This window comes from Salvelinus alpinus, chromosome 25 (genome assembly GCF_045679555.1).
Source record: "Salvelinus alpinus chromosome 25, SLU_Salpinus.1, whole genome shotgun sequence".
NCBI classification, from domain to species: Eukaryota; Metazoa; Chordata; class Actinopteri; order Salmoniformes; family Salmonidae; genus Salvelinus; species Salvelinus alpinus.
Genome location: NC_092110.1, coordinates 16,396,989 through 16,409,781, shown reverse-complemented (window position 1 = coordinate 16,409,781; position 12,793 = coordinate 16,396,989). Strand labels below are relative to the sequence as shown.

The following is a 12,793-nucleotide window of genomic DNA, read 5'->3' as shown; positions in this document are numbered from 1 at the left end:
ATCTATACCATGGTATAAGTGAAAGTACCATAGTAGCAGCATGGTATGAATGAAAGTACCATAGTATCACCATGGTACATTTTTGTAAGGGGAGGAAAGGAAGAGAGGAGAAGAGAGAAGACGTGAGAGGAGAGACAGTGGGGCAACCTCATTGCATACTCCTCGCGCCCTCTCTCTTTACCTCCATCTCAAAAGAAGGAGGCGAGGAGAGAGAATGCTAGGAGTATGCAGATGAGATTCTCGGGGGGAGAGGAAGAGAGGAGAAGACACTTGTAGATCAGCCCTCTGTCCACTGGACCAATCAGGAAGCATTTGTTGTGGGTGTGAAACTGCTGTCAACGTTTTCTAAATTACGATTGGTTGACTGAGGTGCTTGTCAACGGAACGCCTCTATTTTGAGTACCCTTTACGATTCTTGTCATTGTGGGGTATGATTAATCCCGCCCGGGCGCCCGTGTAGGCGTGTTTTGCATCGGCTGAAAGTTGATGCATTCGATTTGGAACTGGGCTGCCTCCCGGGTGTGAGCCAGGTCCCGCTTCAAAGCCCATGGACAAGTCGGCTCAAAACGAAAGTGAGGTAATTAAGCACGTAGTAGTAATTAGTAGGCTTCTGTGTTTTCCCATGCAAAAGGTATTGCTTTTGATAAAAACGCTTTATCTGCCTTCGCAATGAAAGGTAGTTAGAAATTTCAAACATTTATTTTATGTAAAAGAGATGTATGTTTCTGCACGATGCAACATGCTACCTTGTTAACAAAATGACCGAGTGGCGCAGATCACTGTTCGATTTTGAGAAGGGCGTGCCTCCCTCTCCGCTTTCGCCCAATGACATGGCGGGCAACCGTTGCCCGGCGGCTCAGCATAATCGAATGCGCCCATTGTGAAATTGAAATGACAACAGCTAGCTAAGGAAGTGAAAGCAGATATATATAAAACCAAATCTTTGCTTTTGGAGGAACATAGACTGAGCACCTTCATAGAACGACAATCGAATGAGAAAGCTGTCAGGTACGTAGAATTGTTGACAAACACGGTGCGTATGACGGTCTTGCGCAATCGTTGAGCCGGCTGGGTAACGGCGTCAGTAAATATTCAATGTCGGCTACCTGGCAGAGGTAGCTAGTTAGCTAGCTTACTTTTAGCTTGGAGTACAAGTCGTCAACTCTTAGCTAACAAACGTTACACAGCTAGAGAGCTAATCAAATGTCTGTCAGGGATATGTGATGTGGACGGGATGGTGTCAAAATACCTAGTTAGCTTGCAAACTATAGTGTGTCATGTCATACCGGGACAGCACAGGACTTCCTGATTATCTAGCTAGCTAGGTCCATTATCTTGGTCCCAAGGTTGTCATATGATGTCCATGTTAAACACTTGTCTGCACACTTTGCATATAGGTGGTGAGGTTCACTGGGACTTGTTTTACAATCAACACAGGTGTGTGTCTTTTGAGCCCTGTGTGTGTCTTGTGAGCCTTTGCCAGATCACATCAGTGTTAATTCAGTATATTAGTCAAATTTCACGGAAGTGTAAAAGATCAGAGCCCTCTCTATTCTCCTCAGAAAGATGGTTAACTTAATCTAATGGAAACACAAACTAGAAAATTACATTTGGAATTGGAAGCGTCTCCCTCAGGGAGAGAGGGAGCTTTTTACAGAAAGTTGAAGCTTAGAAAACATGTATAACAAGGTTTTATTGGTGTCTACGCCCCAAACCTAATTTGTTTTTTTGGTAAGTTTGCGTAGACTTTTGGTTGAAGCAGATGCACCTCCCCTTACTGCAATCATCGGCCTTCGTCTGCTTTAGTCTTCTTTCGTACATCACCTTGAACACTTACATATAAAGGCATTATTGGCTTTAAAGCACAGGAGGGTCATAATAATCGTGCGGAACGGCGCAAATGGAATGGCATCAAACACATGGAAACCATGTGTTTGATACCATTCCACATAATCCGCTCCAGTCATTAACACGAGCCTGTTCTCCCCAATAAGGTGCCACCAACCTGTGCTTTAAAGTGTCTACTCCACAACACTAATTTGGTCTATTTCTCTCTCAGGATGTTAGTCCTGCTGTACTTCCTCTTTACCTTCGCTTCATTGGCTGCTTCAGTGGGACAGACAGGAAGTGGAAAAAGATGTGACGCGGGTGCTGCAGCCCCCATTCCGGTGCTGCTGGTGTCGTTTGATGGTTTCAGAGCTGACTACCTTCAACGGTTCACTCTACCCAACCTAATGCTGCTGTATTCGCAGGGAGTCCTGGTGGAACAAATTACTAATGTCTTCATTACCAAGACCTTCCCTAACCACTACAGCCTGGTAATATATAACCTTTCACCCCTGACCTATAACCCCTTGTGAGTTATCGAGGGGATGGTGTACTACAAACATTTCAGAAATTGAATACCCAAAAAGCCTTCTAAATAAGTAGTATGGGAATTTGATAACATCTGAGTTCTAGCCAGCAGTTTGTATGACCCCTAAATGCTAACCTCTTACCTCTATGCCCTCCAGGTGACAGGTCTGTATGCAGAGTCTCATGGCGTCATAGCTAGCAATATGTATGACCACGTGACTCAGAAGCACTTCACTATCTTCAACGACACCGACCCTTTCTGGTGGAACGAAGCTGAACCCCTCTGGGTCACTGCACTGGATTGTGGGTACAAGACGGGCGTGGCCATGTGGCCGGGGTCAGACGTGCCAATCAGGAACAGAACAGCGACTCACTTCATGCCCTACAACCCCTCCGTGACCTTTAGTCAACGCCTGGCCAACGTCACTCACTGGCTGACTGGGGTATGTAACTTCTGACCCATAATCCCAGTTATTGTTTTCACTGAGTACTGCTTTCAGAGATGGAAGAGGAAGTGAGACATCCCACTCCCTAATCTTTTATGGTTCATATACAGTCAATGAACTAAGCAGACCAGTCCCAGCTGCTATTGCATTGGTGTCTTTGGGAGAGCAACCCCTTAAGCAGACCGGAAGTGTGACCATTCTTCCCCCAATGGTAAACGGCCTGAGTAAGACATCTTCATTTATCCTCCATTCCTCTCTCTCCAGGGCCAGGGTAAAGGGGAGGGGCCAGTATCGTTTGCAGCTCTGTATTGGGAGGAGCCAGACAGGACAGGTCACATGTATGGACCAGACAACACCACCCACATAGGACAGGCTCTTAAAGAGGTACTGTACATGTGTATGTAACACAATATTACATTGTATTATATTGTGCTCAGTTCTGCTGATTTTGAACTGTATGGGTTTGTGTGTGTGTGTTAACAGGTAGATGACAATGTGGGTCTGCTGATGTCAGAGCTGAAGCGTGCAGGGTTGTGGGGGCATGTCAATGTCATCATCACCAGTGACCATGGAATGGCTCAGTGTTCCACTGATCGCATCATCAGGCTGGATGACTGTCTGCACCCTAACAACTACTCAGTAGTAGACCTAACCCCTATCGCTGCTATCATACCCAACAGAGGTGTACACACACACACACACACTTGCTATGAGTGAGAAGTTTGTGACTGGTTAAAGGAGAGGTTGGTTAATGTGTGTGTGTGTGTGTGTGTGTCAGACCCCAAGGCTGTGTTTTCCCTACTGAGTGGTTGCCATACCCACATGACTGCCTACCTGAAGAAGGACGTTCCTGATAGGCTGCACTACAGGAACAATGACAGGGTTCAACCAATCATATTAGTCGCTGACGAGGGATGGACTATCGTACAGAGGGGAGGGCTACCACGTCGTAAGGCTTTTACACATGACCCACACACATATATATATATATATATATATATAACTAACCGTCTGTCTCTGTGTGTACACTCTAGTGGGAGACCACGGCTATGACAACACTCTACCCAGCATGCACCCCTTCCTGGTGGCAGTGGGCCCAGGCTTCCTTCCTGGTTACCGTCTCCCGCTGTTAGAGAGTGTTGATGTCTACCCAATAATGTGTCAGCTGCTAGGGGTTCCACCAGCACCAAACAACGGATCTCTGTCCCAGGCACGCTGCTTCCTGGCTGGGGAGGACTGTGTCGACATCCCCCTGGTGGTGGGACTGGTGGTGGGGGTACTGCTGGTTCTCACCACACTCACTGGTTAGTCTGCGGTATTGCTTGTAATATATACGTTACAATATCATGTTTTAAGTGAAATATGTCGTTTTTGTAATAGTCAAAGGAGATAGAAAATTTAAAGGAGCACCCTTCTTTCTCGCTCTCTTCTCTTTTTCTATATACTACTTTTATATTTTATATTTTGTCATTGACTTTAATATTTGACTTTTTATTATTGATATTTGTACTGCACTGTTGAGGAGAGCTTGCAAGTAAGCATTTCACTATACCGTTTACACCTCTGTATCCTCTTAAATGTGACCAATAAACTTTGTGTTGATCTCTCTCTCTCTGTCAGGACTGTTCAAGTTGTGGAGGCCACGGCGTCAGTCATCCTCTCGTCCCTTCCAACGCCTCTCTATACAGGACGATGATGATGATGACCCTCTGCTGGACTAGAGTAAACAACTCCCAGCTCGACTAGACTGACCAATCACAGATCAGAACGTCATATCACATCCAACCAGAGGTCATCACCACCACGCTCCTAACAACCAATCGGTACTCTGGTCAAACGTTTTGCACTAAATAGGGAAGAGTTTCATTTCAGACACAGCCATACTCTGTTATGAGACTAAACAGAGCGGTTGTCAGATTTCAGATTCACACACTCCTCTTTCTCTGTGGTACCATACTCATGGCATATTCAAATAAATGCATGAACTATAAATAAACAAATATTAAACCACAAATAGTTAAAAATAAAGAAATAAGACACCAAAGAGAACAATCAGTTGGTAGAAACAAACTGGGGTTACTTGAATATGTCTATATACAAAGAAGCCACCTATAATGATATAACATGTTATATATGTAAAACAAAATCTCAGTTCATTTGTAAAGATTTGCAAGACAATCATAAAATGAAGTATACATCATTATGTTTGTTAAGAGAGATTCTAGTAAAGGGAAGTAAATCTGAATATTGAAGAGTATATTTCATAAGAGTACCGCTATATTGCAGTAGTATATTGAACAGCAGTCATGCTGTAGAGTTGTTATATAGGTTTTATTAAGGGTTTTATTAGATATTCTGTATACTACTGAGCCAGGGAGTGGAGTCAAAAACCGGACTGAAGCTATGTTTCTGTTGATGGTGTCTGTTAGTCACATAATTAGATTTTATTTAGTAGTGTGTGTTTGCTGAGCTAATCTATAGCACTGGCACTATATGGTTTCCTGTAGTGTTAAGGAGACCTGTTATGCTGTTAGATTCATGTTCAGGGGCCTCATTTATAAATGTTGCGTAAGTACAAAGTATACCCCAAAACCTGCATGCTCCAGTTTTCATGCAAAAGTTGGCATTTATATAAACTGAACTTGACTTGAGAATGTGCTTAACTCCCTGCAAACTTTAGACCATGCATATGGTCAATATCTAGTGGTTAAAGTTTTCTATTGCAAGCAGGCATGTACTGAAAGTAGGCATAATTTGTGCAGATGGGGTATATGATAATACACCTATTCATAATAATAGGAGCCATTTGCTGTCAGTGAGAAAAGCCTAAATCTATGTTTTATTTTTGGAATGTAAAATAATTAGACCTAGGAATCTATTTCCTTTTTATTTTATTAATGATTGCAGTAGCCTAGATTACAGTATTATAATTTTTTTGTAGCCTAGAGCCTAGACAATGTTTCAGAATTGGCAGGCAGTCCAGCATATTTCGGTTGAGGGAAAAGTCGATGCAAAACATGTTGAATTGAAACGTTATGCTGACAGGTCCACAACAATTTGCCTTTTTTTTTAATACATTGTCACAGTTCTTTGCCAAATACAGCATAAGTTACTGCAAATTATTAAAACATTCTGCCAACACTGTAAATAGACCGGTAGCTTATGTAACATTTTTGACAGTAGGCTACAGTATTGCTGTTCTATAGGAGCGCGGAGTGCAGCATCATAGCATATTTAATCTCAGAGCCTATACCAAGGCAGGAGATAAATACACAATCTATTGAAAAACTAAATATTGAACAATTTCTTTTGCTGTAGCATTTACTTTGATTGTATATTTTAAACAATTTAAATCTTGCAGAATGCACGGACAGTGTATAGCACTCCCTTTAGGTAGCAAGCATGTTTATTTTGAAAAAGTCACTGCAAAATATCAAAACGTTCTGCCCACACCTCTACAGAAATGTGATCAAATTAGCCATTACCCTTTTTTTTTAAATAAACTGTCGTGGCCTAATTCCAATAGTTCCAAATTATACAGCAAATAAAGGGTGTTATTGTCACCATAAATGGTGACTGGCGCCGTTATAATGCTCGTTCACACACGCACAGTTTTAGGATGGTTCGGATTTATAACTGGACATATGTGTATGTATGGTGTGCGCCAAGTTTATAAATCTCAATATTTTTAGACTTAGGTATTCGTTTTCAGAAATAGCGCACGCAGATATTTTGTTTCACATTTACGCAGCGGTTATAAATGAAGCCCCAGGTCCTTTATCTAAAAATAAGTAATTGAAGAAGAACTTTACTGTTTTGAGTTTGATTCTCTCTTCAAGCTACAGTGTGTGTGCATGTGCATGTGTGTGTCGGCTGAGAAAGGGTGTCGAATGTCTCTTTATTATTCTTTAAAATCTTTTTATGCACATGTTTCTTTTGTGTGGTTTGTTTCCAGATAGCTCAGATCTTCCATTATTAAATGATTGTAGTTGTGTAGAGAAGTCGAAGACCTGCTGTTACTGTGGGTACTATACCATAGTTACTATGTTTGCAGTACTATGATTACTGTGCTGTTACTATGGTTACTGTGTTGTTACTATGCGAACCAGTTGATGTCCCACCTCCAGGTGGCTACTGAATTGGTCCTCTGTGTGTTTCTGCTCATATTGTCATTGAATGACAAATAAAAGTATAAAGTGTACACATTGTATCATTATTTTTCAAAATGCTTAGACTCCACACCCACCCACTATCGCTTCCCCCTACCTACAGCTGAAGTCGGAAGTTTACATACACATAGGTTGGACTCATTAAAACACATTTTTCAACCACTCCACAAATTTCTTGTTAACAAACTATAGTTTTGGCAAGTCGGTTAGGACTTGCCATCTACTTTGTGCATGACACAAGTAATTTTTCCAACAATTGTTAACAGACAGATTATTTCACTTATAATTCACTGTATGATAATTCCAGTGGGTCAGAAGTTTACATACACTAAGTTGACTGTGCCTTTAAACAGCTTGGGAAATTCCAGAAAATGATGTCATGGCTTTAGAAGCTTCTGAGAGGCTAATTGACATAATTTGAGTCAATTGGAGGTGTACCTGTGGATGTATTTCAAGGTCTACCTTCAAACTCAGTGCCTCTGCTTGACATCATGGGAAAATCAAAAGAAATCAGCCATGACCTCAGAAAACAATTGTAGACCTCCACATGTCTGGTTCATCCTTGGGCGCAATTTCCAAACGCATTGAGGTACCACGTTCATCTGTACAACAATAGTACGCAAGTATAAACACCATGGGACCACGCAGCCGTCATACCGCTTAGGAAGGAGAAGCGTTCTGTCTCCTAGAGATGAACGTACTTTGGTGCGAAAAGTGCAACTCAATCCCAGAACAACAGCGAAGGACCTTGTGAAGATGCTGGAGGAAATGGGTACAAAAGTATCTATATCCACAGTAGAACGAGTCCTATATCAACATAACCTGAAAGGCCACTCAGCAAGAAAGAAGCCACTGCTCCAAAACTGCCATAAAATAGCCAGACTATGGTTTGCAACTGCACATGGGGACAAAGATTATACTTTTTGGAGAAATGTCCTCTGTTCTAATGAAACAAAAATAGAACTGTTTGGCCATAATGACCATTGTTATGTTTGGAGGAAAAATGGGGTGCTTGCGGGGGTGACAGGGGGTGACAGCATCATGTTGTGGGGGTGCTTTGCTGCAGGAGGAACTGGTGCACTTCACAAAATAGATGGCAACACGAGGAAGGGAAATCATGACTCAAGTTAAACAATTTAAAGGCAATGCTACCAAATACTAATTGAGTGTATGTAAACTTCTGACCCACTGGGAATGTGATGAAAGAAATAAAAGCTGAAATAAATCATTCTCGCTACTATTATTCTGACACTTCACATTTGTTAACTGACCTAAGACAGGGAATTTTTACACTTAAATGTCAGGAATTGTGATAAACTGAGTTTAAATGTATTTGGCTAAGGTGTATGTAAACTTCCGACTTCAACTGTATGCTTAATCATTACACTTGAATGTATAATTGACAGGTGTGTGTCTGTAGCTAGGTTTCCATCGGGTTGGTGACAGATTTTCATGCAAATATTGTAAAATCTGCATAAAACAATATGTACATTTTCCCACCAGAGATGTGTTTTCATCAAACGGACTTATTGCTGATAAAAGGATATGCGTGATGACATAGAGCACATAAAAATAGTTCCCATGCACCTAATAAAAAATACAAGTTAACTTCTTATGGCTGCATCCCACTAACGGGATCGATATGACAACAGCCAGTGAAAGTGCAGGGCGCCAAATTCAGAAATCAGAACAGAACTCTCATAATTAAAATTCCTCAAACATATATGTGTCTTATATCATTTTAAAGGTAATCTTGTTGTTAATCCCACCAAAGTGTCCGATTTCAAATATGCTTTTCAGCGAAAGCACTACAAACGATTATGTTAGGTCAACACCAAACCACAATAAGCACAGCCATTTTTCCAGCGAAATATAGCAGTCACAAAAAGCAGAAATAGAGATAAAATTAATCACTAACTGTAACGGCTGTCGTCTTCCTCGTCTGAGGAGGATAAGTTAGAAGGATCGGAGGACCAATGCGCAGCGTGGTAATTGTTCATCTTACTTTAATAAAGGTGAACACTCAAAATACAAAACAACAAAAGTGACAACCGAAACAGTTCTATCTGATGCAGACACACAAAGACTGAAAACAACCACCCACAAAACCCAACACAAAACAGGCTACCTAAATATGGTTCCCAATCAGGGACAACGATTGACAGCTGCCTCTGATTGAGAACCATATCAGGCCAAACACAGAAATAGCAAAACATAGAAATACAAACATAGGCTGCCCACCCCAACTCACGCCCTGACCATACTAAATAAAGACAAAACAAAGGAAATAAAGGTCAGAACGTGACAGTACCCCCCCCCCCCCCAAGGTGCGGACTCCGGACGCAAAACCTGAACCTATAGGGGAGGGTCTGGGTGGGCATCTGTCCGCGGTGGCGGCTCTGGCGCTGGACGTGGACCCCACTCCACCATTGTCTTTGTCCGACCCTCGCCGCCGACCTTGGCCTGGGAACCCTAATAAAGGGCCTCTGGACTGAAGAAACCTCTCCGGACTGAGGGGCAGCTCCGGACTGAGGGGCAGCTCAGGACTGAGGGGCAGCTCAGGACTGAGGGGCAGCTCAGGACTGAGGGGTAGCTCAGGGCTGAGAGGTAGCTCATGACTGAGAGGTAGCTCATGACTGAGAGGTAGCTCAGGACTGAGGGGTAGCTCCGGACTGAGGGGCAGCTCCGGACTGAGGGGCAGCTCCGGACTGAGGACAGATCCGGACTGAAGGACAGCTCCGGACTGAGGGGCACCTCAGGACTGAGGGGAAACTCAATCTGAGACGGCGCTCAGAACAATAGCCAAATTAGCCGCCATGTTGGAGTCAACAGAAACCAGAAAATATATGATAAATGTTTCCTTACCTTTGATGAACTTCATCAGAATGCAGTCCTAGGAATCCCAGGTCCACAATAAATGCTTGATTTGTTCGATAATGTCCGTTATTTATGTCCAATTAGCTACTTTGGTTAGCGCGTTTGGTAAACAATTCCAAAGTCACAAAGCGCGTCCACTCTAGCGTGACGAAATGTCCAAAAGTTCCATAACAGTCAGTAGAAACATGTCAAGCGATGTACTGAATCAATCTTTAGAATGTTGTTAACATACATCTTGAATAACGTTCCAACCGGAGAATTAGATTGACTTCAGTTGAGCGATGGAACGGAGCTGCCTATCACATGAACGCGCGTGGTCAAAGCATGGTCAGCTCGTGGCAGTGGTGACTAATTTAGCAGTCAGTCTATAGAACCTTGTTTGATGCTTCTACTGTGAAGTGGGGCCGAATGAGAGGGGAATGAGTCAGAGGTCTGGCAGAATGCTTTGAGCTCGTGATGCTCGTTCACGGGAGAGCGAGCTCTGTTCCATTTGCTTTTCTGAAGACAAAGGAATTCTCCGGTTGGAACATTATTGAAGATTTATGTTAAAAACATCCTAAAGATTGATTCTATACATCGTTTGACATGTTTCTACGGACTGTAACGGAACTTTTTGGACTTTTCGTCCGTACTTTCCGCTGGACTTGCACGCGCGTCGTGAGTTTAGATTGTGTACTGAACACGTGAACAACAAGGAGGAATTTGGACATTATTGAACAAAACAAACATTTATTGTGGAACTGGGATTCCTGGGAGTGCATTCTGATGAAGATCATCAAAGGTAAGTGAATGTTTATAATGTTATTTCTGACTTGGCAGATATCTCAACTGCTTTGGCAGATATCTCAACTGGTACAACATGGCAGATATCTCTTTGGGTTGATTTGTCGTCTGAGCGCCGTACTCAGATTATTGCTTGGTTTGCTTTTTCCGTAAAGTTTTTTTGAAATCTGACACAGCGGTTGCATTAAGGAGAAGTGGATCTAAAATTCCATGCATAACAGTTGTATCTTTTAGCAATGTTTATTATGAGTATTTCTGTAAATTAATGATGGCTCTCTGCAAAATCACCAGATCTTTTGGAACTACTGAACATAACGCGCCAATGTAAACTCAGATTTTTGGATATAAATATGAACTTTACCGAACAAAACATACATGTATTGTGTAACATGAAGTTCTATGAGTGTCATCTGATGAAGATCATCAAAGGTTAGTGATTCATTTTATCTCTATTTCTGCTTTTTGTGACTCCTCTCTTTGGCTGGAAAAATGGCAGTGTTTTTCTGTGACTTGGCTCTGACCTAACATAATCGTTTGGTTTGCTTTCGTCGTAATGCCTTTTTGAAATCGGACACTGTGGCTGGATTTACAACAAGTGTATCTTTAAAATGGTGTAAAATACTTGTATGTTTGAGGAATTTTAATTATGGGATTTCTGTTGTTTTGAATTTGGCGCCCTGCAGTTTCACTGGCTGTTGACGAGGTGAGACGCTACCGTCCCACATACCCTAGAGAGGTTAAGGAGTTCCCACATATGCTGAACACTTGTTGGCTGCTTTTCCTTCACTCTGTGGTCCAACTCATCCCAAAACATCTCAATTGGGTTGAGGTCGGGTGATTGTGGAGGCCAGGTCATCTGATGCTGCACTCCATCACTCTCCTTGGTCAAATAGCCCTTACACATCCTGGAGGTGTGTTTTGGGTCATTGTCCTGTTGAAAAACAAATGATAGTCCCACTAAGCGCAAACCAGATGGGATGGCGTATCGCTGCAGAATGCTGTGGTAGCCATGCTGGTTAAGTGTGCCTTGAATTCTAAATAAATCACAGACAGTGTCACTAGCAAAGCACCCCCAGACCTCCTCCTCCATGCTTCACGGTGGGAACCACACAAGCGGAGATCATCCGTCCACCTACTCTATGTCTCACAAAGACAGAGGTTGGAACCAAAAATCTAAAATTTGGACTCATCAGATCAAAGGACAGATTTCCACCGGTCTTATGTCCATTGCTTGTGTTTGATTTGATTTGATACTTGGCCCAAGCAAATCTTTTCTTCTTATTGGTGTCCTTTTTGTAGTGGTTTCTTCGCAGCAATTTGACCATGAAGGCCTGATTCACGCAGTCTCCTCTGAACACTTGATGTTGAGATGTGTCTGTTACTTGAACTCTGTGAAGCATTTATTTGGTCTGCAATTTCTGAGGCTAGTAACTCTAATGAACTTATCTGTCACGCTGGTATAAAGGATCATTCAAGAGAGAACAGGTGAATGGAATGAGCAGCAGTGCCGGGGGGATCCGTGACAGTACCCCCCCCCCCGACACCGGCCTCGAGGACGACCACAGGGACACGGTGCGGGTCGATCCCTGGTCAGTGAATTATCCAGGATGTCCACTGCAGGAACCCAGCACCGCTCCTCTGGGCCATACCCCTCCCAGTCGATGAGGTACTGGCAACGCCTCGAATCCAGGACCTCACGGACCAAGTACGCTGGACCTCCCTCAATGTCCAGAGGCGAAGGCGGGGCGTCACTGGGTCCAGTCTCAGTGAGGGTACCAGGCACCACTGGCCTGAGGAGAGACATATGAAAGGTTGGGTTAATGCGGTAATCAACAGGGAGTTGTAAACGGTACGTTACCTCATTAACCCTCCTCATGACTTTACACGGCCCCTCAAACCGAGGGCTCAGCTTTGGGCAGGGCAGGCTGAGGGGCAGGTTCCGGGTGGAGAGCCAGACCCGGTCACCTGGGGAGAAAACAGGCGCCTCACTGCGGTGGCGGTCGGCCTGCTCCTGGTGCCGATGCAGTGCGCGCTGGAGACGAGTGTGCGCAGCGTTCCAGATCTCCTCAGCGAGCCGAAACCCCTTGTCCACCGCAGGGAACTCGGTCTGGCTCGGATGCCAAGGGTCCAGGCCCGGCTGATACCCCAAAACCCACTGGAAAG

General features: G+C 43.4%; 1 protein-coding gene across 2 annotated transcripts; it reads left to right on the top strand.

Moving 5' to 3' along the window:
• Positions 1 to 439: 439 nt before the first annotated feature.
• Positions 440 to 7,002, top strand: enpp4 (ectonucleotide pyrophosphatase/phosphodiesterase 4). 2 transcript variants are annotated; one of them, XM_071365807.1, is made up of 8 exons: positions 440 to 577; positions 2,060 to 2,318; positions 2,514 to 2,798; positions 3,066 to 3,185; positions 3,285 to 3,483; positions 3,580 to 3,750; positions 3,836 to 4,105; positions 4,422 to 7,002. In XM_071365807.1, exons 2-8 carry the CDS (start codon positions 2,061 to 2,063, stop codon positions 4,520 to 4,522), a joined length of 1,404 nt encoding a protein of 467 aa, XP_071221908.1. In that variant the 5' UTR covers positions 440 to 577; position 2,060; the 3' UTR covers positions 4,523 to 7,002. The 2 variants fall into 2 exon arrangements, with proteins under 2 accessions (XP_071221908.1, XP_071221907.1); XM_071365806.1 differs by lacking the exon at positions 440 to 577 and adding an exon at positions 786 to 1,008.
• The last annotated feature ends 5,791 nt before the right edge of the window (positions 7,003 to 12,793 follow it).

Coding starts and splice junctions, on each gene's coding strand:
- enpp4 (XM_071365807.1), top strand. CDS start 2,061: ATGTTAGTCCTGCTGTACTTCCTCTTTACCTTCGCTTCATTGGCTGCT. Junction 2,799..3,065: donor TCACTCACTGGCTGACTGGG/GTATGTAACTTC, acceptor CTCTCTCTCCAG/GGCCAGGGTAAAGGGGAGGG. Junction 4,106..4,421: donor GGTTCTCACCACACTCACTG/GTTAGTCTGCGG, acceptor TCTCTCTGTCAG/GACTGTTCAAGTTGTGGAGG.